The sequence below is a fragment of the Lissotriton vulgaris genome, chromosome 1_1 (assembly GCF_964263255.1).
Source record: "Lissotriton vulgaris chromosome 1_1, aLisVul1.2, whole genome shotgun sequence".
Classification (NCBI taxonomy): Eukaryota; Metazoa; Chordata; class Amphibia; order Caudata; family Salamandridae; genus Lissotriton; species Lissotriton vulgaris.
In genome coordinates this window covers 315,176,687-315,204,240 of record NC_141685.1, presented here as the reverse complement: position 1 = coordinate 315,204,240, position 27,554 = coordinate 315,176,687, and the positions used below count along the sequence as shown (strand labels likewise).

General features: G+C 44.1%; 1 protein-coding gene across 1 annotated transcript in view; it reads right to left on the bottom strand.

The window, feature by feature from the left end:
* LOC147747110 (vitamin D3 hydroxylase-associated protein-like) overlaps nucleotides 1-27,554 on the bottom strand; it is a 394,497-nt gene that overhangs the window by 72,080 nt on the left and 294,863 nt on the right. Inside the window, exon 10 of the mRNA XM_086952361.1 lies at nucleotides 13,606-13,705. Coding sequence (XP_086808487.1) covers nucleotides 13,606-13,705 — 100 coding nt within the window. The remainder of the gene's footprint in view (nucleotides 1-13,605; nucleotides 13,706-27,554) is intronic.

Sequence of the window (27,554 nt, the reverse complement as noted above, 5' to 3'; positions counted from 1 at the left end):
TCCTACTGACAAGGCCTTTTCAACTTAATTGCCACACAACGAAGACAATATCTCCTATGGATTCATAATTGTTTAGTTGTTTTTACAAATCTGTATTACCTGAAAATGTAAAGGATCCCTTAATGCAGGTCATACTATTGTTCCTCGAAGCAGGAAGCTACCGTACCCAAGTGGAAATTTCCTTGGGATGCATGCTAGGCTGGGTCAACACAGCTCCTCAAATGACACCAGCAACACCACACAGCAAACACCATCTTTTTCTGGCTAGTTCCTGCCGAAGCAGGACATGCTGCCCAGAATTGGCAACTTAATCGAGAAGAAGCGTGCAGACTACTAAATTGCTGCCATCATACACCTCTGCTGCCTCTACAGGGCTCTCAGAGTAACTGGTACCCATTGTCGCCAGCGACGCTCAAAGAGTGGCAAACAGGGGGCTTTTTGACCCTGGACTACCTCTTTGAGGATGGCGCCTTCATACATTATGCTGCGCTAGTTGGCAACTGTAATGCCCTGCAAGCACACTTTCTCCCACATCCTGCTGTGCTGTGGGCACTATGTGCTATGCGGCACATAACTACCATTTAAACCTTGTCTCATTCACTCCTCTAATATCTTCACACACTTGGAACCAGAGTCTGCCTTATTACCTGGCTATCTGGCCACTGCAATACCCCAGGCAGGTCACCCTCATGCGCCTGAGTGACAAATGGGAGGCTGACAAGACCAGATCCCTCCCTCATAAGGAATGGAACGAATCCTGGTTTACTCGGCGACAGTATGGTGAAATGCCTAGTTAAATCTCCTGCAATTCTTTATGCTTCACACAGCATATCTAGCTCTGGAAAGAATCAACAGATACTTTCCTGGTGCTTACGCGGTTTGCCCCCACTGCCTCAAACAGGATGCAGACTTTTGCGCCCTGTTTTGTGCGTGCCCATCACCTGCTCACTACTGGCCTTCGGGCTTCTTTACTTTAATTTGTGGACTTATAGAGCGCAGGCAAATCATCCCAAAAGGGGATCTCTCGGCGCTATGGGAGGAAGTAGGGAGGGCACACCCATCTAGAACAACCAAGTCTTTAGAAGTTTCTTAACCCCTTCACTGCGGCGGCTATTCCGCCGCAGTGCTAAGGGGGCGGGGCGGAAGAGCGGCGGGCACATGCTGGTGACGTAACCGCTCCGTCACCAGCGTCGGTTGCGCTGTGCTTATGACGGAATATGAATTGGCCAGCAAGGGATTTCATTTATATGAGTTTTCAGCACTAGTTTAGGACTTGTTGAAAAGCAATCCAAGTACCTAAATTTGAGTTCAATCAGTGGCTGTTCGAATAAATTTAAAAGTTTCTAACAATGAGAAAACACAGGATGTTACCACACTAACATCATAAGTAAAGTAAATGAATAATAAAACATGAAACCAGGATAGTTTTTTTATCTGAGGAGTTATTATTTTTAGATTCAAGACAAAGAATAATTCTGTGCAAAAAATCAACAGTAACATAAAGCAGGGTACATACAAAGATATATAATGGATATTTAAGGTATTGGTTACTTTTCCTATAGTATATCCAAGAAAAACTGTCCAGACTGCTAAAAAGGTGACAACTTGATTTCTACTATCAATCAGGAGAAAATCAACAGTCGGTACAAATCATACAGTGCAGAATTGGACTAAGTGGGTCGACGTTTCGGTCTTATCTTGATCATTTACAAGACCATCATCAGGACGGAATATTGATATATACAAGGTTGACCCTATCGTAAGAAAAACAACATAACATTACAGTGTATTCTGTTACTTTTAGATACTTTTAAATTCCTGGTTCGCTAACTTAAAAACTTTTGTAGTTACATCTTTATTCAGCAAATTTAAAGACAATCTAAAACAGTCGGTGTGGCGACTGGAGCAATACAACATCATTCAACAATCGTAGGATTAAATTGTTCCTAAGTCTTATTTGAGCATATGTTGGTTTACTCACTTTTTTATTCCAAATCACGACACTTATAGGCTTAAGTGACGGCCTCAGCTAATTTCTTTAAGAAGCGGGCAATGTGCAGACTCAATTTTGAGTATCACGCACTATTGGGGGAAAGAAGGTACTTTTAGTTTGTATCTTACTTTTATGCGCTAGTACATATATATTTCATGTTTATCAGGGGTTTACCTTGTGCATACAGCAGTGTTGCGAAAGACCGATTCTGGTGGTTTATTCAAATCGCGGTTCTTTTGCCAAGTGTTCACAGTTATCTAGGCGGAAATCAATTTAACCATGTTTTAGGAGATAACATATTGATGGGTTCATACAGTTCACGATACTTTCCAAAGGTGTGGGGCACCCTGATAAAGGTATCTTATATTGTGTATCTTTTTACTTTGACACCAAGCTTATTATTGGCAGAGAAAGTTATACTAGCTATATTGCATATTTTAGTTATCATAATGCATATATACAAACTGAGTATAAGGAGTCGGTTGTTGAAGCCCAAAACTTGTGCTGTTTGTGGAACAGAACAGCGCAACCAAGGTGCTTCTTTAAAAGAAATATTTAGCATTGAATGGTAGAAAAAACGTCTTCTGCAGTGGTTGGAACGCATTACCGGCTAGTAGTGTGCATAGACGTGTTATGCTCCCAAAGTTACATAGGTTAAAAGTCTAGAAAGTGTGTAAACAAGAGTATTAAGTTTACAACAAACTAGCCCACGAAGCGTATAGTTAACATTGAATGGTAGAAAAACGTCTTCTGCAGTTGTTAGGACGCATTGCCGGCTAATACTGTGCATAGACGTGTTATGCTCCCGTAGTTACATAGGTTAAAAGTCTATAAAGTGTGTAAACAAGAGTATTAAGTTTACAACACACTAGCCCACGAAGCGTCTAGCTATCCCACCATTACATAGCATTTAGTACAGACGGGCATCGGTTCACTTACTTGTCACGATCGCGGGACGTCAGCAACGAACAGTCCGGAAAGTAACATTGTTACAATTTACCACTGTTTAAATACCGGTGTTGGTTCGAAGAAGGAATTGCGTGATCTCGCGATATTATGTGTGGCGATTTGGAGAATCAGAGTTGATTCGTTTCATGGCGGCCATCTTAACACAGGTTGGATAATGTTATAGTTTGTATGGACGGAAGTAAAAAGTATTGTTTCTTACTTATACAAGGTGATTTTGGTACTACGATTGCTTCGTAGGTCAAATTGAAAATTATTTTGAAAGTTCTTTCAATTATTAAATCCATTTTATAAACTAACTCGTTATGTCACTAGATTTCGTCTGTAAGTAGGATATTAAAGTGACGTCGGGCAGCAGAATATTATTCAAATGGAAATGTTAATAAGCCACTCGAGCAGTTCCTACGATTGCGTAGGAACTGCTATAAGCGATGTGACTATTTCCATGAGGCCAAAATCCTTAAGAACAAACTACTGGAAAGAGGCTACCCTAACAAACTTCTGAAAAATTCCATGAAACGGGCATGGTACAACGATCGTGAAAGTCTACTGCAAACAAAGAACAAGACCAACCAGGCACCCTTGGTATGTGTGACTACTTTCGGGACATATAGTCAAAAAATAAAAAAGATCATAACAAAAAACTGGTCCCTGCTACAGGAGCTACCAGAACTAAGAGAAAAACCAATGTTCTCATTCAAGCGTGGGCCAAACCTCAGGGACCACTTGGTGCATGCGTATGACAAACAAGACACCAACGTAGTGGACAGCATGAGACAGCTATCCCCGGTCGTGGGCCACTACAAATGTAACAAATGTATGGCTTGCAAAACAACTAAAAACATCAAAACTTTTGAAATCAATGCACGCAATTACACGATCAGACACTTCTCCAACTGCCGAACCACCAATGTAATCTATTGTATACAGTGCCCATGTGGCAAACTGTATATAGGGAAAACTACCCAAATGATTAAGCAGCGAATCCTCCAGCACCAATCGCGTATTCGCTGCAAAGTGGTAAATGCACCCCTAGTTGATCACTACTCCTCCGCCAAACACTCAGAAAATGACATGATCTGGTGGGTGATAGACGTGATCAAACCATCTATTAGACAAAAAAACTGTGAGAAAAGTCTAATCATTAAGGAGAACCGTTGGATTGAGGTAGCCAAAAGTGTTAACAACGGACTAAATGTATGTACAGAATGGCATACCCTTGCTTGTCTAACCTGATCCATATATTGAGTTGCCCTAGCCATATACACCCATATATTCTGTATTTACTTGAACTATTTTTTGTGTGCATTTGGCTAGACTAGAATGTGAGCACCTCATTGGTGACAGCACTGATAGGCATGCTGTACTTTAAGCTTTTTGACCTTGTAAGAACTATGTGTCCAATATATGTAATTTTTACTATATTGTACAGAGTCAAATGTACCTATTCAAAATGTGACAATGCTCAAACCCAGGGTCTTTACCTGTTAATCGAAAATAAACTAAGGATAGGATGACTTTTACTAAAAAACAAAGACTTCCCCCAATCCAAGATGGCTGCCCCTTAAGCCTCTATACCTTCAATGGGCAACACTGGCTGATACCGGTTTTCGAGTGGCTTATTAACATTTCCATTTGAATAATATTCTGCTGCCCGACGTCACTTTAATATCCTACTTACAGACGAAATCTAGTGACATAACGAGTTAGTTTATAAAATGGATTTAATAATTGAAAGAACTTTCAAAATAATTTTCAATTTGACCTACGAAGCAATCGTAGTACCAAAATCACCTTGTATAAGTAAGAAACAATACTTTTTACTTCCGTCCATACAAACTATAACATTATCCAACCTGTGTTAAGATGGCCGCCATGAAACGAATCAACTCTGATTCTCCAAATCGCCACACATAATATCGCGAGATCACGCAATTCCTTCTTCGAACCAACACCGGTATTTAAACAGTGGTAAATTGTAACAATGTTACTTTCCGGACTGTTCGTTGCTGACGTCCCGCGATCGTGACAAGTAAGTGAACCGATGCCCGTCTGTACTAAATGCTATGTAATGGTGGGATAGCTAGACGCTTCGTGGGCTAGTGTGTTGTAAACTTAATACTCTTTTTTACATACTTTATAGACTTTTAACCTATGTAACTACGGGAGCATAACACGTCTATGCACAGTATTAGCCGGCAATGCGTCCTAACAACTGCAGAAGACGTTTTTCTACCATTCAATGTTAACTATACGCTTCGTGGGCTAGTTTGTTGTAAACTTAATACTCTTGTTTACACACTTTCTAGACTTTTAACCTATGTAACTTTGGGAGCATAACACGTCTATGCACACTACTAGCCGGTAATGCGTTCCAACCACTGCAGAAGACGTTTTTTCTACCATTCAATGCTAAATATTTCTATTAAAGAAGCACCTTGGTTGCGCTGTTCTGTTCCACAAACAGCACAAGTTTTGGGCTTCAACAACCGACTCCTTATACTCAGTTTGTATATATGCATTATGATAACTAAAATATGCAATATAGCTAGTATAACTTTCTCTGCCAATAATAAGCTTGGTGTCAAAGTAAAAAGATACACAATATAAGATACCTTTATCAGGGTGCCCCACACCTTTGGAAAGTATCGTGAACTGTATGAACCCATCAATATGTTATCTCCTAAAACATGGTTAAATTGATTTCCGCCTAGATAACTGTGAACACTTGGCAAAAGAACCGCGATTTGAATAAACCACCAGAATCGGTCTTTCGCAACACTGCTGTATGCACAAGGTAAACCCCTGATAAACATGAAATATATATGTACTAGCGCATAAAAGTAAGATACAAACTAAAAGTACCTTCTTTCCCCCAATAGTGCGTGATACTCAAAATTGAGTCTGCACATTGCCCGCTTCTTAAAGAAATTAGCTGAGGCCGTCACTTAAGCCTATAAGTGTTGTGATTTGGAATAAAAAAGTGAGTAAACCAACATATGCTCAAATAAGACTTAGGAACAATTTAATCCTACGATTGTTGAATGATGTTGTATTGCTCCAGTCGCCACACCGACTGTTTTAGATTGTCTTTAAATTTGCTGAATAAAGATGTAACTACAAAAGTTTTTAAGTTAGCGAACCAGGAATTTAAAAGTATCTAAAAGTAACAGAATACACTGTAATGTTATGTTGTTTTTCTTACAGAGGGTCAACCTTGTATATATCAATATTCCGTCCTGATGATGGTCTTGTAAATGATCAAGATAAGACCGAAACGTCGACCCACTTAGTCCAATTCTGCACTGTATGATTTGTACCGACTGTTGATTTTCTCCTGATTGATAGTAGAAATCAAGTTGTCACCTTTTTAGCAGTCTGGACAGTTTTTCTTGGATATACTATAGGAAAAGTAACCAATACCTTGAATATCCATTATATATCTTTGTATGTACCCTGCTTTATGTTACTGTTGATTTTTTGCACAGAATTATTCTTTGTCTTGAATCTAAAAATAATAACTCCTCAGATAAAAAAACTATCCTGGTTTCATGTTTTATTATTCATTTACTTTACTTATGATGTTAGTGTGGTAACATCCTGTGTTTTCTCATTGTTAGAAACTTTTAAATTTATTCGAACAGCCACTGATTGAACTCAAATTTAGGTACTTGGATTGCTTTTCAACAAGTCCTAAACTAGTGCTGAAAACTCATATAAATGAAATCCCTTGCTGGCCAATTCATATTCTACTAAACTCTGCCCGAGCCCGCAAGGGTATATTGGGTTACTCACCTTCCGAAACATGCTTATGACAGAGCGGTTCCGTCATGGCCCGCCCGCCGCTCATGCGCGGCGCGAATTCCGTGCCTGCGCTGAGCGTTCTATTGAGCGCTGATGTTTGATGGCAATTTATTCCCGTGGCTTGCGGTCAAATAACAGAAGGCTCTACCACCCTTCCTTACCCTCTGTATCTTCTGAATACACAGAAGGTTGGCATTACTAGATCTTAATTGTCGGGCCGGATGATACGGCCTGAGTTTATTGCTGAGATAAACAGGGCCTTTCCCCTGTAATGATTCGAAAACAACACAGAGCATCTTAAAAATAGCTTGTTTCCTCACTGGGTGCCTGTGTAACTGGTTCAACAGAGGGACTGTTGGGGTCAGTGTCGGCTTGTTTAGGGCAAGGCGGGCTGCAGTGTACTGCACTACATGCAGACGTGTTAGTAGGTCCTCCTTGGCATCCACCAACAGCGAGTTACCATAGTTCAGCCGACTCACCAGGAGTGACTGGACAAGGGTTTTTCTCGCTGACAAAGGGACCCAGGAAAAAAAGGTCCTGTACATCCTCATTGTGCCAAAACACATGCCAGACACTGTCTTGACCTGCTCCTCCATAGATAATTCATCATCTATCTATCCTGATGCCCAAATTCTTGGCCCATCTCCTGGGTGACGGAGCTTTGCCCAACTCGGGCGGCCACCACTCAGGGGACCAGATTGTCTCAGCCTTCCCAAATAGTAGATTTTCTGTTTTTGAGGAATTGAGTTGTAAGAAATTTCTCCTCATCCAGATGGCAATACTAGACATGCAGCTTCTAAATTTCCGTTGGGTTGACATAACATCTTCCTCAATGGGAACAACTAGCTGTGTTTCATCCGCATAGGAAATAGTCTCAAACCTGTGGCCTCTGATGATGTCGGCTAGGGGTGTCACATATGCATTAAACAGGGTCGGACTAAGTACAGAACCCTGCGGGACACCCCTGTCCACCCCTATCGTCTGTGATACAAATGAACCCAACTGATGCTCTGTATCCACCCCACTAGAAAGCTCTGAATCCACTTTAGAGCCTTACCTCTTACCCCAATCCCCCTCAGTCTGACAAGCAGCAACCAGTGTGACATGGTATCAAATGCTGCTTACAGATCAAGGAGGACTAGGATTACTGGAGTCCCTCCGTCTAATGTCATCCTGATGGTGTCCGTCACTTCTAACAGTGCAGCCTTTGTGCTATGTGATGCACGGAATCCAGACTGAGAGGGATCCAGTGATTCTGTTCCAGATAGTGGGACAGAGTTTCAATAATCTTCTCACACCAGGGGAGGAGTGAAATGGGCCTCTAGTTCTGCAGCCCAGACGGATCCGCCGTCGCCTTCTTCAGGTGTGGCTTAACCCTCGCTCTTTTCCACTCATCGTTGCAGGAGACTTTAACTGCACCTTCGAACCCTGAGTGAAGAAGACATCTTGGGCACCAGGGACGAGGACTCTAAATAGGATATTCCAACACTTAATTTAGCCCCAATAAAGAAATGGTCCCAAAGAGCAATACAAATTAACGCTCTGGCCCTAGAGCACAACTTAAGAGCAGCCAATGGCAGGAATCGCTCCGACCCTAGTGGGGCATACACCTTCAATAGGATTAGCTCCCCCTCCCGCATCAACTATATTTTGTTAGATGTGGGTCTATGGGCCAACCTTATTGATATGGAGCTCATTCCGAGTATAGACAGTGATCACAATCTCCTGTCCATGCAACTCATCCGAGCAACAGACACAACATTTACTGCCATGGGTATAACCCGTTGCTGTTGACTAGGGAGGCAAAACCATCTAATTGTAATCGCCGCCTGAGGTGGCACATGGTCGCTAAGCAGGGCCAGACCCTGGAATGCATTAGGGATTAACTGGAGCTGAAGATTCTCGAGCTTGATTCACTATCCAGCCCAACTCCAATGGCCTCACTGGATTCCGTATAAAGGACAATTGGGGTCGCAAATCATATTCCACACAAGCAACAAATCTGTGGTATACTGCCCTATGTCGGGAAAGGAGACAGGACCTATCGCTAGCTCTTAGAGCAAAAGATCAGATAAAAATAACTCAAGCGAGAAAGATCTACTATAGGACCATTGACAAAGCTAAGCGGGCGTGGGAAGAAACGCACTGGCAGGAGCTCAAATCCGCTGCCCAGTTGAAGGACTCTACCTCATTCTGGGAACTTATCAATATCAGTACAAGGAAGGGAGATCCCCCAATTCCAAAACATATCTCAGGTCGTCAATGGTTTGAGCAATTCCATGGTCTGTATTCGGGAGGGGGGGGTAACTTGCCACCAGAGCAGGGGCCACGGCTGGTCAATTCTGGGATTCCTGATCCGGGGGATGCATTTGGGCTCGAGGATGTACAATCTGCTATTTATTACGCCATGATGGAGAGCTTTGGTCCCACTTCTTCCTCCGGGTTCTGAATCGCATCGCGGGTGGCTATCCTGTTCCAGACTCTTGGAAGGGAGCCGAGGTGGTGATGATCAACAAGAAGGGGGATAGGGAGGATCCTGCCAACTACAGGCCGATTAGCCTAATTGACGTATTGCAGAAAGTGGTTGGCAGGGTCCTCCTTACGAGACTGAGGTCTTGGATAGACGAGGATGAGGTCCTGTCTCATTTCCAGGCAGGATTCAGGCAGGTGGTGGGCACGATGGACCAGGTCTTCAGATTTTTCATGATCTACTGGAAATCTGTAATAATCAAGAAAGGAAACCTTTATTTGGCATTCATTGACTTAAGAACAGCCTTCCACCTAGTCCCTCGTGCCAGGCTCTGGCAGGTTCTGTCCGACTTGGGCATCCTCCCCCTGATCTTGGATCTGATTGTACGCCTTCATCAGGGGAACTTTGCCAGAGTGAGGGGTGGGGCCAACAGAGACACCTGACCGATAGAGTAGCGGTAGAGAAAGGGGTACGCCAGGGTTGTGTTCTGGCCCCGACTTTGTTCTCCCTTTTTGTCAACGGGGTGGTGGAGCACCTGAGGGAGGACCCCGCCGACGCGCTAACCCTGGCAGGGAAAAAAATCGCCTATGCTGCTTTTTGCAGACGATACCCTCTTGATCTCTAAAAGCCCGATAGGTCTCCAAAAACTGTTGGATCGGTTCAGCCAGTTTTGTGAGTCACATAGCTTGTGCATAAATACAACTAAAACCAAGCTAATGGCTCTGGCCTCATTCAAGCGTTTTAGAAACACCATCAAGTTGGATGACTCCCCTTTAGAATTATTCGAAGCATTCGACTATTTGGGTGTACGGGTCACCAACCTGATGAAATGGAACCCCCATCTGTCAAAGAAGCTACTCAATGACAAAAGTGTGTCAGGGGCTATTACAAGACACCAGAGCCTTTCCCATAGCAGACCTGTCGCCCCTGCCATCAAGTTCTATGAGGAGAAAGCCCAGCACTCGTCCCTGTATGGGGCGGAACTGTGTGGTTTCAAAAACATCATGGAGCTAGTGAGATCTGAGAATAAGTTCTACAGGGACCTGGTCTCACTTCCTCCATCGACCCCTCTGGTCCCTCTTCACCATGATTTTGGGAAACACTCCATAAGGGACATAGCAAGGTTAAACACTCTTCTATTTTGGGTACGCCTCAGAAGGACCCCAGAACTGTGCAACTATGCCTCCGGCCTGAGCGAACTGGTCCGCATAGACACAGGCCATAAGATATCCTGGGTATCCAATTTGAAATAGCTGGTGGGGGCCATTGGTCTAGCAGATGCCTGATCTGTTCAGAAGCGGTCGCTCCTCACGCTGCTCCCAGCTCCCTGCTGATTGGTATCGTAGCGCCAGACTGCCATATTAATACCTGCTAGATCGCATTGAAAGCAACTAAAAACTTGGATATTCGACAAGTAAAAGCACCCCCCCTCCCTCAAGCGCCTTGAGAGTCACTGGGTGAGTAGTGCGCTATACAAATCTCTGAACTTGAACTTGATGCCTGGGAAAGCCTGACCCCGCCACTAAAGCAAGTAGTCAAGAAGGCCTATTGGGAGTGGGTGTCTAATGAAGTCACACGAAATTTGAAACATGGTTCTCTGACAGAGATGTTTCTAGACTTCAAGCCTACCCCCAAATTGGAACCCTTCCTAGATTTCATTGAATCCCCTAGAGACAGGGTACTGTATCTGAAGTTGAGGTCTGGCACACTCCTTCTGAACGACTTTACAGTGGGGTGGAAACACACGAGGGAGAGGGAAAGTGGGTGCCCTGGCTGTGCTTCTCCCACGGAATCCATTCCTCACTTTCTCTTTGCATGTCCAGTGTTCAGACAGTCGAGAAGCAGATGGCTGAAACCTGTGTGTTCCAATCTGGGGTCCAAGAACTATAGGGAGGCACTGCGTATTCTCACAATGGACACCTCCGTCCCCAGTGTAATCTATGGGACAGCAAAAAATTTGGGATGTGTCTGGTTAATTAGATCAAAGCTCCTCCGGGCGAACAAGTTGTAGTTTGTGGAGCTCCAGCAACGTCCCTCTATTGCTGTGGTATTTATTGTATATAAATTGCTCTTAAATTCTGTGCAACTTTTTAATAGATCTTTTATATTTTTTACACCTTGTTTTTAAATTCCATTTTGTACTGCTTGTATGGCAAAACGATACCCTTTTTCTTCTTATAACACTGATGTCTTTTTAAATCGATGAAGGAATTGTGTACACTTTTATGATATTTGTATCGAATAAAGTCATACAACAACAACAACATATTGCTTGGCCCGCCTCATTAATTTCCCTCCCCTTCATAATTAAATTAGGCCTTTAGTGGATTGGCCTGCTAACATTTGGCCTGCCTTCCTTCTACAGTTGCACATGCTTATTCCTTCTTGGGCTGACCTATGATCCTGCTTTCCCTATAATTACTATTACCTCCCAGAATGGCATATGATTGTATTGTATTTTTGTAACTGCCATTATTGCATACTGTAAAAATGGTAAAGAGCATTAAAAAGCAAGAGTCGCCTTGGAAAACTGCAGAACTGCTGACATTGCAATTTTTTTACTAATAACACTTGTACTGACATTTGTGCCTGTTTGTGTGGTCACTAGTGTATTGCTGGCAGAACAGATGTGGTTACTAGGGTACTGTGGCAAGTAGAAGTTTGGAGGTCCCCCTTCTTATAGGTTACCTTTTCCAATTTTGGTTGATCGCAGAATTTGAATTATAGGAATGCTGTGCCTCATTGTTTTTTTTTTAACAAAGTTACAATTTCTGAAAGGTCACTCGCTCAGTGAAAATTCTTGGTAAGATGCGTCATTGGCCCCTGCTCCAGCATTGGTACCCAGATTCTTCAAGCAATTTCCAGATACGTCTGATTGTTCGCAGGACAGGAATATTATTGAGCTGACGCAGTTCCTTCCGCCTCGCTCTGACCAGATGCCTCGCCCAGAGAAAAATAACATAGGCCTGCACAGATGGGAGTGGGCTGGGTTATGGTGGGCCATGACATTGCATTAGCACTGACAGGGACTTACTCACCAGGAGGCGGCCGACTCTCTGGTGCAGGCTTCCCTTAAGGCACTTGCCTTCCCTGTCGGGGGACACAGTGCTGCAGGGCGATTGCATCGCATATTTGCACTCACTATGGCTGTTTCTCCTACCAAAAAGCACTGGGAGTTGAGTTGAGGAAGCACCTTATTTCCAAATTCAAGATGGCCGATGGGACTTAATATTCTATCTAATTTTTGGCAAACAAAAATGGAGGTCTAGAGATTGTGGAATACCTTCCGGCATACACGCTATAAGAGGGGGAGCTTCTTGTCACTTCCATGCTTTCACAAAGATATTTTTGGTCTTGCTCATCTTTCCTGTTTTTGTCCCACGTTTTTTCTAGGAATTGGTTAACTCTTCTTTTTTATCAAGTTCTATAAATCCTTCTCCCTTCATCTCCAGCTGCCTTGCAAGTCCCAAATGCTACTCTTTACCATCTTCTATGGCGATTTTTTGCCAGCTGCTTTTTTTCTTCTTCTGGCTCATTTGTTGAAGGACCTTGCTGATAGGTGATACCTAGTCGGCATCACTGTAGCTACTGGAAGAGGCCTGCCTTACCTCTGGCAGCCAAGAACATAGAAGACAGAACCCGAAAGTTGCCATTGACTCGACCGACATCACAGGAAACGAAGGCACTTTTTTGCAGACAGTTAAAAGAGCAAGAAGGAATGTGCCATTCAAACTGGATACCCAAAAAGTGGGTAATTGCATATAAAGTGCTTTTAAGATAACCATAAGAACTTCAATTGGAATCTCTTGTGCACCAGATGCCAGGGCAGTTGACGAATGTGGGAGAGATGTGAGCCTATATTTTTTGGTCTCCTACTACTTGTGCTGAAGCATTTTGGATCGGTTGTAATTTGTGTGATTAATGTCAATTTCATGAGTAGCCCTGTATCTCAACCTCTTTGCAAACCCATAGTTGCGCATGAGTTGGAATTATTATTGTACATTGTATGTTATTGTACCCGGTAATAACTGAGTGCAACATGTTGTGCCCGTCCTGTTTAAATTCAACAAGTCAAACCTATGAGAACGTGACAAGGTAGACATGCCTGGTAAATACTGGATTTTTGTACTGTTATTTCCCATTATTTGTGGATACACTTATAATATGTACTATTTATTCATTGGCATATTCTGATGTCTCATATTTTATAAGGTGTGACAAATATCACAACCATCTCGAGTCCACTCATTACAAGGACCCATGAGCATTCGCTATTGACCCAAGTAAAATAATACTCCCATTGTTTATTTATTCTCGATTTAACCAAAGAAATTACCACATGAATGCAAGCATGCAAAGAAACACAACTTACCCAAGGTTTCATGAAGAAGGCCAGCATTTTCTTCATGAAAACTGGACTCCTCAATGTAGATACTAAGCCTTGGTGAAGCGGCTCAATAATATTTCCTTTGCTGGAAAGATGCAAAATGTATATTGTGAAAGCAGTTGGGTAAATACATTATATGGGAATAACGCTGTAAGTGCAGATTAGGTTTGCCCATAGTGGCCACAAGTAGTATTTGTGATTTGAGATGGGCCTGAGTAAACCCTAGTTTTCATGATGTGGAATGTAGAGTGTCAGTCCTCCTATCCCACTAGACTCATGCACCATCCCAGGAGCATCCAGGTCAAAAGCAAAGAGGCAGCTTCTCACACTGTTTTCTAGGGACCAGATTTGAGTGGGGAGGTAATCCTCATGAGTATGCAAATTGGAGGCATCAGCTAAATCAGGATTACAAACGCAGTGGGAAAGCCGCTCTTTTAGGAGCAGATTTACAAGCCCCTTGCGCCACTTTTGAGTCATTTTTCCCATGTTAAAAGTGACGCAAAAGTGGCGCAAGGGGCTTATAAATAAGCCTCTTAGTGTTTCCCCTCATGGGCATTTCACCACCTGCAAGCTGGTGAAACCTCTGGGTGGGAAACTGGATAAATTACTGTCACAATCAGGTGCATGAGTGCAGATTCACACAGTAATTCTCTACTTCTCAACAAGCAGTTAGGAGCACACTCTGAAATGGACTCAAATTCTGTATCACAAAATGACTGATATTTTCAGTATTGGTAATTCTGGGTGCAAACTTGCCGTTGCAGGATTACAGCATCACTTATACTGGATACCGAGGTATTTTGCTGCAAATTTCAGTTATGACTGATATAACTGTGCTGCAAGTCAACAAAAATCCATTACTAATTGGGCTGGCCATCTGCCCTGCTATTAAAATAAACGACATGTCGAATGACACATAGTCCCTTAGACCTACTGCTCTAAATGCTGCGAACAACAGCCCCCACAAAAGCGATATATCACCAAATGTACTGCATTCAATTCTTTCAAAACGAATCTTGCCCTTTTCTTGATAATCCGTTGTGTTGGTTTTCATGTGACTTTATTCCTCACATTCTCATATTTTATTGGTATCATGCATAGTCATTGCCTGTATCCAGTAACACATCACCTGCTCATCCCTGATGCATTTCAGAAGGATATCAAACAAAAATGAACAAAATTACTTGATGAAGATGAGACATGCATTATTAAGTAAAAAAACAAGCTATTTTTTCATTATTTGCAATATCGTGTACGTAACAATCCATGCATGAGATGTACCCTATTATGAAGGAAAACACATCAATCATCCATGCCCCACAAAAACACAAAGCGATAAATACACAGGTGTATCTAATTCACTGCAAACACCTTCAGCAGAAAACTGCCTGTTCATTTTTCGGAACTCCGGGCTTAGTTCGAGTAGTAGCGCTACATGTAGCTACGCGAAGTGCACATTGCACTATGCGAGCTACGTGTAGCACTACACGAACTGCGTAATACTGTAGGGAACTGCTGTTCGCAATGATTGCACAGTGCCGGATGCTTGTCCGCACTGTGCAATCATTGAAAAAGGCATCTTGCACAATGCAAGCGGTCGTTTTCTGCCGCTCGAGCAGATCTGTACTCCAGCGGCAGTTTTCTCAATGCGGACTGGTTGTTTCCAATCGCGAGCGGTTGCGAGCATACATGACCACTCGCAATGAGAAACTTGACCTCCCTGCGTTGAGAATCTCGCCGGGAGGTTTATTTTCCACGCTCGCGATCGGAAACTTGATGTTGCTGATCGCGAACGAGGAAAAAGGCTCGCCAGGATGTCATTTTGCTCACTCACTTTCGCCAACTTGACGTTGAGGACCGCGAGCAAGCAAAAAATGCCCGCTACACGTTTTTGCCCTATGCTATGTGCAATTTGTGTAGCGCGTAGTTGTGCAAACTACGCGAGCGAAGGGTAGTTTTACCCCCGGGCCAAATTTTTTGCATAACATCCACAATTTCATTGTTACCTATTACTGTAGGGATGCAACCTCTACCTAGCTCATCTTGAGGCATCTTTAGTAGTGACTCGATGGAAATCCAGCACCTTACTTGTTGAAAACAACAGGAAGAGGGTAGATGAAGGTAGGAATAGCTCAATTGTATGCTGCCAAAAGCCCAGTGGTTTTAATATACTAATTGTCTGTTTGTCAATCAAATAAAAAGCATTAATGCTTAAAGTCTCTATATATACGCATATCAATGGTGCAGAATACATTCTGGACGACCACATAGGCAGCCCCGAGGTCTCCACTAAGAACTGACAATGATGTGACCTTAACAGATGTGAACAGACTATTTTAAGGTTGACCAATGAGGTATTGACAAGTGAATTCTTGTGGTGTGTGTCATTAGGTCTAGGTTTGAAAGAGTGTGTGTATTCTAATCACATGTTAGAAACTGCTTTTGGTCATGGCCTGGGGTTAAAATGACGTGGGATAGTGGGCAAAATAATGATGGATTATTTGAACATTCCATCCATCACCTTGTTTTTTGCATTTGCTACCCTAAGTGCGCTGGGTATGCCCAGACGTCGGTCCCTGGCTCACTATGCCACTGGAACCAAGCTTTACCTGGCTGAAGAGCCCTAACTAGGGTGACACAGATCTTGAGTTGCTTGTGTTCCGCTTCAGAGAAGACCTGGCCTGCTAGTTCTGTCTGGACTGTTCCCATGAGGAGCAGAGTCAAGACTGATTTGCATATGGCTGGGTCTGAACTGAGGTGGCATTGTGGGTAAAATACGATGGATTGGGATGTGGTCTACAGTGACTGCCTGGGTCTGAGGTTAATTTGAGCATTCCATCAATCACCTTCTTGTTTTTACTGTCTCAAAAAGTGGCATGAAAATATTTATGTTGTTGGTGGCCTTGGTAAAATCCATTGGCGTGCCATTCTTCTGTAGATGGAACTCATCTTTCCAACTGAAATAGATGTGAAACGAGGCAAAATGCAATACATCTAATAGAAATCTTTTATTTGCTCCCAAATTCTCTTCCTACAACAATGCCCATTCCATTGCATCCAAACCTTGAGGTGGGGAATATAGGTATATAAGGCAGTAATACCAATAGCATACAGCCAAATGTTTGACCTCAGTGAATGTGACTGCCTGTAAATTTTGAGAGAGTTAGTGTTTGTACTGAATGTTTCATGGGTAGAACTGTGATGATGGGAAAATAGTAGGGTCTATAAAGTTGTTAGGGATCTTTAGGAGCATGTAGAATCTAGAGTTTTTAGGATACATTTTTGTCAGAAAACGTTTGGTGTTGAGCATGATTTCAAGAATATTTGGAATTACTTTGTGGTATCTCTTTGTAACTTAAAGTTCACATTGGTGTAATTGACATGCTCATTTACATTGCATGTGTAATGCCCTGTATACATTATGAGTTTATTACTAAAGCCACTCCCTTCTCCCATCTGTAGTATGGTATTTTGTTTTTCCGCAAGGTTAGTCTGTTCTTTTGAGTGAAATTGGTTTGGGTAATTTTCCTATTAAACCATATTTTTTTTTCTTTAAATCATTCTTGACAAGTGTATTAAAATTGCCCAATGTCTTATGTCAAGAGAGGACATTAAGGTAATTTTAGGTTTGGAATATTTTGTAGATGTGGTCACCTGGATTGATTAATACTGTTGAGAGGTTTTCAAAGGAGAATTTTCACCACAGATTCCTCATCAACGTAAATAAAAAAATGCAACTTCAATATACAGCTTATTGGTTTTGTATGTGGGTACCAAATAAGTCCCCTTAGGTAATACTTTTGTTTTGGTGTGCAGTTATGGAGGTTGAGAAAATATTAATCACTACGGGCCACATGTACAAAGCCTTTTTGAGGTCTCAAACAGACCGATTTACAGAATTGAGACCATTTGCTAATGCAAAAGGCATTTTAACATGCACCAAACCCTGTTTTGCGATACTGTAGCCTATTACCGAATTGCAAAATAGGTTAGTAATTCGGTATTCAGAAGGGGCATGTTAAGGGTGTCCCTTCCTCATAGTGACTCGGAGTTGTATGTATGAATGTTTTTCGACTAAAACACAGTCACAAAACATTCCCTTTTTTCCACAAAATACAAAATATGGTGGTAACCCATTCGCAAACAGGAAGGTGTTCCCAAGAGACCCCTTCCCGTTAGTGGATGTATGCTAAAACCTTTTTCAAGAGCAGGCAGTGGTATAAATAAAACCTTTTAAAAAAATGAAACTGAAACTTTTAATGTAATGTTTGTTAAACACATCTTGCTTTCCTTTACGGGAAACGGGCTGCATTTAAAAAAAAACGAAAACATTGCTTTATGTAAGTAAACACAGACAGGGTGGTCTGCTGGCCTCAGGAGGCCACCATCCCTGTGCTTTTAGCGATTCCCAATGGGGTGCAAATTGCGTCTTACCTCATGAATATTAATGAGGCAGGCCAATTGCGACCCCACTGGGAATTGCTAACAGGGTGAAACACACTATTGTACATAGCTGTTTGTGATTTCCTAATAGCGAATCACAAAAATGTGCTATTTGAAACTCGCAAAAGGAATTCAATGTACATGTGGCACTAGATCTTTGACTTCTCAGGTCCTTGCGTTCTGTTTCTTTAGTTTTTTTCTTTTTCCTCTCCTTGTTTCTCAATTACATTTTTAATCATAGGTCTCTTGTTGGAGACTGGACTCTTATCTAAAAAAGCAGGACCTCTTGATGTTGTGGCATGATCTCAATTCATCTTTTCTCTGTCACTCTTTTTTTCTCCAATGACCGTTGTTTTGTTTCTCCCTATTGGTTCATCTTCAGACACACTAATCTCTTCTGATGTGGCAGAAGTAGTCATTATTCAGTGCGCCCTTTTGAGTACCCTTCACCCCACGTCCATATCGCTTTGATTTTATAATCAATGGTATCCCTTTTAATTACGTTGAAGTCCTTGATGTGTTCCAATTGCTGCGTACCACTGGTGCCTCAAAAAAAGAAATCACCAACTGTATCCCATTCAATTCTTTCAAAAATGATATTGTCCTTTTTTAGGTCTCGCCTGAGCTAGCGCATGCGCTGTTCTGCGAGACATTTAGTAGTGGGCTTTTAAAAGTGCTACCACAGGCTTTTGCTGTCCTTGCACTTGTGGTTACGCGCGCGTGCACACGCGCAGCTGGCAGCTTTCAGCACCCGATTAGGCGGGAGGCTTTTCTCTCGCTTGCTCTGTGAACGTTCCACCGCCCCTCCCCCGCAGCGTCTCATTTTCATTGGAAACATGCGCTGCTTTCACTTTCGTTCGTGCGTGCACCACTTTCAAAGCTGGGCTTGTCTTGTTTATTTTCTTTTAGCGCGCATGCACAACTCCCGCTTGTTTCATAATGCCCTGGAGACTGCCCTTCTTGCCTGCATTGGTTCACGGTTGGTCTTAATAAGTAACTGTTGCGCTCTCCTTTTTCTTTGGCCTATGCTTCTTTTGTTAATTTCCTGCTCATGTTCCCTGCTCCTGCTTGTAGCTCCTAGCTCCGCCCGCGTCCCGCTTTTCCAGCAATGTGTGAACAAACCACACTTGTGTGTGCCAAACACTACCCTGAAAAATCGGCAAACAGCACTACTCCCGCTTGTTTCATCATGCCCTGGAGACTGCCCTTCTTGCCTGCATTGGTTCACGGTTGGTCTTCATAAGTAACTGTTGCGCTCTACTTTTTCTGTGGCCTATGCTTCTTTTGTTAATTTCCTGCTCATGTTCCCTGCTCCTGCTTGTAGCTCCAAGCTCCGCCCACGTCCCGCTTTTCCAGCAATGTGTGAACAAACCACACTTGTGTGTGCCAAACACTACCCAGAAAAATCGGCAAACAGCACTACTCCCGCTTGTTTCATCATGCCCTGGAGACTGCCCTCCTTGCCTGCATTGGTTCACGGTTGGTCTTAATAAGTAACTGTTGCGCTCTACTTTTTCTTATGCCTTTGCTTCTTTTGTTAATTTCCTGCTTATGTTCCCTGCTCCTGCTTGTAGCTCCAAGCACCGCTCGCGTCCCGCTTTTCCAGCAATGCGTGAACAAACCATACTTGTTTTTGCCAAACACTACCCAGAAAAATCGGCAAACAGTGAAATAAGCGAGTTTATCTCAGTGCTCGCATGACGCGGTTCAAACATAGAGCAGAGCTTTCTTGTTGGGTTGTTTATTTTGGAAACCTAAATCAATAAAAGTTAAGTTTGAGGGAATTTTACGCTGTGGATCAGTTAAAGGGGGTGTGGTATTTAAATCTGATTTTAATCACACTGTGCAGCTGGCGCTCCAGAACAAGCAGTGTGCGTGCGTCGGAGCCATACTCCCTAATGAATTACACTGCAGCGCGTCCGTGCCTCAGGCAAGCAGAACAATGGAGGAGATATTGTGGCACGCACTCCTTACCTCCGCAACAAATACCAAGGTTTTATTGCAGCCTCTTTCGGACTGCGAGACTCACAGTTATAATGTTCCGGTTTCACATGTTGCGCTTGTCAATTAGACAAAGAAAATAAGCTTTTCTACGACTTGCCTCCTCCGGTTGCTCACCAACCAGAAAAAAAGCTTCACACGTTCCAGCTCCTAATGCGGCGGAAACACTGTGCCTTATTAGAGCTGCTTGTTAGTAAGGTTGCCTTGTTGCGAGTTGGGACTCTACGCATGTCCTACTGCATTTTTGTTCTTCATAAAACAAAATTGCTTTCGGTAGTAAAACTTCTCACCAGTTTTTAAAAAAAATTATTTTAGCGCACGTGCACACACAACTCCCGGGCTTGTTGCCCTTAGACCTTTGTTAACGCGCTCCTGCCACAGCATGTAGCTACTGCCCCTGCCTGCCTTCGGTAAACTTTAGCGGCCGAGGGCTCCTGGTGAAGGCACGCGCCCCTGCCCGCCTTCGGTAAACTCTACCATGCTCCACCTCCTCAGGTACGACCCTGCATCGACGACCTCTCCCCCCTCCCTTTTCCTGCACTTCCAGGCAGCACTCAAAACACACCGCCACTGTGCGCATTTTTTGCCTCCTCCTGCACCCACAGAGTGCTTTCCAGTCCTCTATGGCTATGGACCGTGTTTCGAGCGACAAACTAGGATTCTGACCTTTGCGTTCTGGAAACCTAGCCCTCAGATCCTGCTGCCCCCTTCCCTCCCCACCCCTGGTGAAGGACTCCGAAAACTGCAAATGTGCTCCCCCCACAGCTCCAGGTATCCAAGGAGGGCCGTGACATCATGCCTCCTACCTTAAACAGTTCACGAAAGCTGGTTTATTATTGGTCTCCCAGGCGTCGTGAATACATCTCTTGCGAGCCAAGGTTGGTGCGAACTAACATTTTAAACTTATTTTTCTTTGACGTTGTTGTAAAGAAGCCAGAACTTAAAGTTCCACCATGAGTGCCCATAAAAGGACCAGGCACCCCCCTCTCTATGGGGAATTATTCAGCAATGTCGTGCTTAAGCTGTAAACTTAGTAAGCTAAAGTGCGGGTGCAGCGATTGTTAAAAAAGTAACCAAATAGACCTTTTTTCCCTTTTCTTTACTTTATAAGCAATTTCTGCATCTGCTCTTTAGCTTCCGATGTATACAGCTAAAGTGCAAATGGCACAAATGTATCATATTTGCCAAAGTTTGAAGCATTGGCATTGTAAATGACAATGGCTTTTATTTGGTTTTCAAAACACATAAATAAAAGGAATTATCATTTACAATGCCAATACCTCAAACTCTTTCAAATGCAAGACTATTGCATTGCAAATGCTTGTGTTCATTATATGCTGTGGTCTGCCTAGTCGCAGACAGAAGAGGCCCATACAGAACCCCACCCCCGCATTTACCACCAATACAACCTCACATCCAACCCCCTTGTACCAACCAGATATGAGCCACCGCCCCATGTATCACAGCCAGCCCCCACCCCGTTCTCCTTATCTGTAACATTCTTTCCTTTGGACGACCTCCCTCCCACATTAAACCTTGTAACCAGACATGCTGCTGCCTCTTCTCTATTTGCCCAAACCAGTGTCCCCCTGCCCCCACTCCGGAGCACCTCTGTCTCTGCCCCTACCCCAATCAGTGTGCATGCGTCTGCCTTCCTGAGCCCTCCTTCCCCCTTTAACGCCCTCCCCACCATACTCCAAAACCACCCAACCGTGCTTACTCCGCACGGTTGTATGTTCTTACCACGCATTCCATTGCAACGCATGCCTTTACCACGCATGCGTTACAACGGAATGGTATTTCAACGCTTAACCTTTTCCTCTAGTCTGCCGTGGTGACGTCGTACGTCGTTAAGAGGAAGCGGAAGTTTCTTTCCGTTTCCTCTTAACCGACGCCGATTGCCCGCACATTCTGACGTGATTTCAGGTGAGGTTTTTGTTTGGGGGGGAGACCCCCCCAAACCCCCCTTTTTTAATTTGAACCTTTACCACATATGCCTTTACTACATACCTCGTAGTAAAGGTATGCGTGGTAAAGGCGTTCATGGTAAGCACGCATGCGTTGTAATGCATGCGTGGTTAATGTATTCGTGGAAACGGCCTTGTTGTAGTAGCTGTTTCCCGTCCACATACGAGCATTTATGATCCCTGAGTGGGCTCCTTTTCACTTCGAAAAATAAAAGCTTTATGAATGTCCTTCAGTAGGATTCGTGGTGTCTGGGTGAGTCTTCAACTCGGCTTACTGCGCTTCACATGATGTAACCAGTTCACATCAAAAGCCTCTCTTCAGTTTTGCTCTGAATCTTAGAGATGGTGCTCCCTCCCGCAGCGGGGCCGCCGCGTGAGAAATATTCAATATCAAATGCCCTTAAACTTCGAAGGGGCACACAGCAGCGCTCCTGCCATCCGGCCTGCAATTACGATCTCACCCTGGCATCTCGATTATGTTTCCTGGCCTGACGCGTTTCGAGGCTGGAATACCTCTTCCTCCTAGGCCTGCATACCAAGTGAAAACAGGAAATGCTCTTAGTTTGTTTCTTGACCTTTTATTGGATTTTCACCCTTAGTGGGTTTCCGCATTGATATGCTGATTTTGTTGCATTGTGGGATACATAGTCCACATACGAGCATTTGTGATCCCTGAATGGGCTCCTTTTCACTTCGAAAAATAAAAGAATTAAATAAGTTATTGTGTGCTTGAAGTAAAGGATCCCATTTATCATTGTAGCAGGCCAGAAGGATGCCATCTTTGTTTTTCATGGTTTTTATGGAAATTAATTTCTCTTGCTTCCCAAGTTGTTTGCCCAGCTCCTCAGTCTAGTCTGAGGCTATCAAGGTATTGCAAGAACAGACTCATGACCTAGCAAGAGACTGCAGAATACACCTCATACAACCTAGGGTGAATTGGGCAAAAACTGCTCTCTTGTCCTGTTTCTCTGTGACAGTTCACCCTGTGTTGTCCTAACTTGGGCTATGTATGCTGTTGCCCTTTGTGCAAGTAGGGATAGCACTAACAGAGTATCTGAGTTATTCTCTGTTTCACAGAATTACTGCCTTAGTGCAGCAAAGCCATCCCCTTTTTCGTTCTAAAAGTTAGCCTTGGATAAAGTTCATATCTCTGCATAATTTCATGGATAGGTTTTATGTTTCTTTTCTACTGCAGTCATTCCTGCAGCTTAGTTTCTGCCAACTAGCAACAAGCTCTGTGTGTTATTGCTAATGCAACTGCTAGGAGAGTGGCCTTAAAGGCATGCCAATGTATTTGCAGATGAGTATCTTCAGGGTTATTCTCCATGGAATGCTTGTGGATACTTTCTGTAAGCACTTCTCAATTTTAATTTTAAATAAACCAACATGCATCTTCAAGTAGGGATAGTGTTTGTTATCTTACCTCTGTTCCATTCCAGGTTTATACATGAGTGATAGACAAGTTACTTACCTTTGGTAACGCCTTATCTGGTAGAGACATTATCTAGCCACATATTCCTTACCTTTGAACTTACAGGGGACAGGCTGGATCTGGAATATTTTCATACCAGTCCCCTTGTTTGCCATTAGGTGAGGTCGTTCGACTCCGCGTGCTGTCGTCATTGTTGTGTTTGTCATCATTGTGACGTCTGCATGACTTGAGAGCGCTGAGGTCAGTACTTTTCATGACTTTCCATGCCAGAAGCGCGGAACCATCAAGTGACTGACCATGGTGTGTTAAAAAAGACAGCTAGGTCCCTGAAAGGGAAAACCACTAACACTAACAACAATTCTGCAGGGGAGGATGGGTGGGTCAGTAAGGAGTACGCAACTATATCATGTCTCTACCAGATAAGGCTTTACCAAAGGTAAGTAACTTGTCCATCTGATAGAAACATCTAGCAGCAGATTCCTTACCTTTAAATAGATACCCAAGCAATACCTTCCCCAGAGGAGGGACTGCAAAAAAGCTTTAGATCATAAAATCCTGTAAGGCAGCGAAGCCAAACAGGCTCTCTCTGCAAACTTGAGAATTCTTGCAATAGTGTCCGGCAAAAGTGTGCCGAGATGCATATTTGGCTGTTTGGCACATGTCAGAAATTTGAACACCACACTGGAGGGATGTGGTGGCTGCCTTCGCCGGATGGAATGGGCCCTAATGCCTTCAGAAGTCTGTTTCTTTGCTAAAGCGTAACATATTTTGATACAGAGGTTAACCCATCATGATATGGTCCTCTTTTGGACAGCATACCCTTTCTTTGCTACCACTTACACTATAAAGAGTTGCTGGTCCACCCAAAACTCTTTAGTGCGATCAAGGTAGAATGTTAACTCTCTTTTTGGGTCCAGGCGGTGGAGATTAGCCTCTTCTGTGGAAGGGTGTGTAGGTGCATGGAAAGTGGTCAGAGTAACAAACTGTTCCACATGGAAGGAAGTTACATCCTAGGGCAAAAAAGATGCCCTGGTTATTAGCACCACAAGACTGTCAGGTAAGGAGGCTCTGATAACCGTGCCTGCAGTTTGCTCACCCTCCTGGCAGGAGTAATTGCCACCAAAAAAGCTGATCAGATAGTGAGCAATCATAGAGGGGAGTTGTGCACCAGCTCAAACGGTGTACAAATCAAGTAAGTAAGGGCAAAATGATGGTCCCATTGTGGCATAAGAAAAGGAGAAGCGGGAAACAATTGCGTTAACCCCTTCCAAAACCTCTGCATCAGAGGGGACTTAAAAAGTGAAGGCTGATCTGGAAGCCGAAGAAAATCAAAAAGACCGAAAGATAGCCCTTCAAAGTGCCCAAACTAGATCCCTGCTGGGCCAAGGAAAGGTTAAACAGGAGAATATCAGCCAGAAAAGCAGATAAGGGGTAAATAGACGGTTCTGTACAATATTTACAAAATGTATTCCATCTGCTGGTAAATACCGATTTGGTGGAGGGGCGCCTGGCTGCAGAATAACTTTGCAGGCTTTGGGAAGAATGCCAAAGCTGTCAACTGTCGCTGGTCCTTCTCCAGGTAAGGAGGCAGAGAGTAGACAGGTTCAGGTGGAGGACCCTCCCCTGCTGCTGCGACAGAAGATCCTCCCAAAGGGGCAGCCTGATTGGAGGATTGATGCTCACAGCTAGAAGCTCCGGATACCAAACTCTCTGTGCACATTCTGGAGCCACAAAAATGACTTTTTCCCGGTCGCTCCTGATCTTCTTGAGCACCCTGGGCAGGAGTGGTATGGGAGGAAAGGCATACAGGAGGCCTGAAACTCGTGACGAAAAGCGTTGCTGAGCAAGAGCCGCCTTGGAAACTCCAATGTGCAAAACTGCTGACATGGCACGTTTTCTTCGGAAGCGAGCAGAGCTAACCAAGGCTCTCCTCACCACTGAAAGAGACCTTGTACCACATCCGGATGGAGACGCCACTCATGATCTGCATGACACCTTCGGCTGAGTTTGTCTGCTCTGGCATTCAGAGAACCAGCCCAATGTTCAATGTTGAACTGACACCTGCTAACCAGCCTCTGTGCTTCCTCCCTAAATTGGACATGTTGAGTACTTGGGTAACCCAGATTGGCTACTGATGTACCCTTGTAACTCCCTGGTATCTGATACTAAGGCTCCCAGGGCATAGATGCACTAGGGGTCCCCATGAAGCATGTATTGTTCCACCTGTGGCAGATCACTCAAATTGTGACAATAGGCCTGAGAGTGCAGCCTGTGTAAGCTGGTGCTAGCATATATCAGAGGTCATTGCACTTAAAACCTATAAGTCACCACTAACACAGGCCTTTTATTCCTGAAGGCAGGGTGCTCGGGTATAAGTGTGAGGGTGCCCCTGAATGAGCAGGTCACCCCTACAACCTTCTGAGTCCATTCTCCTGGGTTGTAAGTGAGACAGCTATATAGCATAAAGAGGGGCACCGCGTCATTAGGCGATAACCATCATGAAACTGACCGTAACCAACCCGGTCATGTTTGGTATCAAACATGTTGGAATCATACCTCCAATTTCAAGCACTGTAAAGGCCCTCCGTTAGGCCCTCAGTGCTCCCGGTACCAGTTTTCTAGACCCAGACAGCACAACACGGCTGCGGCCAACCAGAGATACGATTCTGCCCTCCTGCTGCTGAGCCAACCTCGAGCAGGGGAAGCCAGAACAATAGGCATCCTGTCAAAGATAGGGTTTAGGTCATTGGGTAGGGTGGGTGCACTTGCCAGCACCACATAGTCTGCGTGCAGGGCATATTTAGTGCCCTTCATGCATAGTACAGTTCAAACCAGTTCAGGTAGCCATTAACTACTGCTCTGGTGTGAAACTGGACAAAGGCGAGGGAGTATCTCCCTCTTGTCCAGCCCCTCCTTAGGGAGGGAACCCTGTATCATCCCAACCCTTTCCTTAGGCTATTTATGGGCTTACCTGTGGGTGGGTACCTAGATTCATCGTTGGACATGATACAATTTAGACACCACTTCAACTTTGACCATCTGGGCACTCTGGACTTCATTGGACTTCGCTCTGGGCATCAAGGCTGCAACTGGGAATACTCCTGCTGCTCCTGATCTCTTCGCCATGCTTGTCTGCTGCAACGTCAGTGCCTGTGCTCCATACAGGAACCCGTCCAGGGCCTGTGGACATCCAAGACACCTGAAGGAATCTCCCTTGAAGTGAAGGAGTCACTTCCCTGTATCTGCAGGCACTACAACGAAGCTGACCAGACTGCTGATCCTGAGCTCCTACTGACTACGAAAGGCTCAGCAACACAAGTAGTACCTCTTGATATCTGTCAAGGCCTGCCCTGTCCGCTCACCAAGCTTGAGGACAGCATCCTGTGTCAGAGCTGCAGGAATCGAACCTCTGTGCACCGCGTCACATTGCCTCACATTGTAGTTGCAAAGGCTTGTTAGCTTTCTCCCACCAAGATCTTTGGGCTCCAAGTAGCCCCAACCTCAGGAATCTCCAGTGACCAATATATTTGTCCTTACCACATCACTTGTACAGTGGGCCTGCATCTTTGGTGAGCTGCTCTAGGTCCTTTGCAACTCCAGTGGCTCCGGCCTGTGGGTCCTCTTGAGGGTCATCTTTGAATTATTTTGGGCTCCCCTGATCGATCGGGCCTGCCCTGACTCCCCTGTTTGTGGTCAGTCTCCTGGTTCCTGCTGGTCCCGACATTGCACCTTCTTCAATTTTCCTGTTGGTTGCAGTTGCCAAGGCTTGTTGGTGATCCCGATGGACACCGACCCCTCTCGTCAACCAACGTGGGACAGCTCATAAACAGGTCCATAGCATTGCTTTGCCCTCAAAGCTGCAGCCCCAAGTCACTGTCAACTCTTTTACAGCACCCGACATCAGTGGGCCCTCGCCTCCCGTGACTCCTCGTCACTTCCAAGTGGCATAGACTCTGTCCCCTAGGTTTTTAGGTACTTCTCTTATTGAATCAACCTTTGGGTTCGACTAGACACTCACTTTCTCCAGCAGCAGCATCTTCTTGAAGTCCACATTGGGTTTGACTGCGGGTTCCGAAACCACTTCACACATT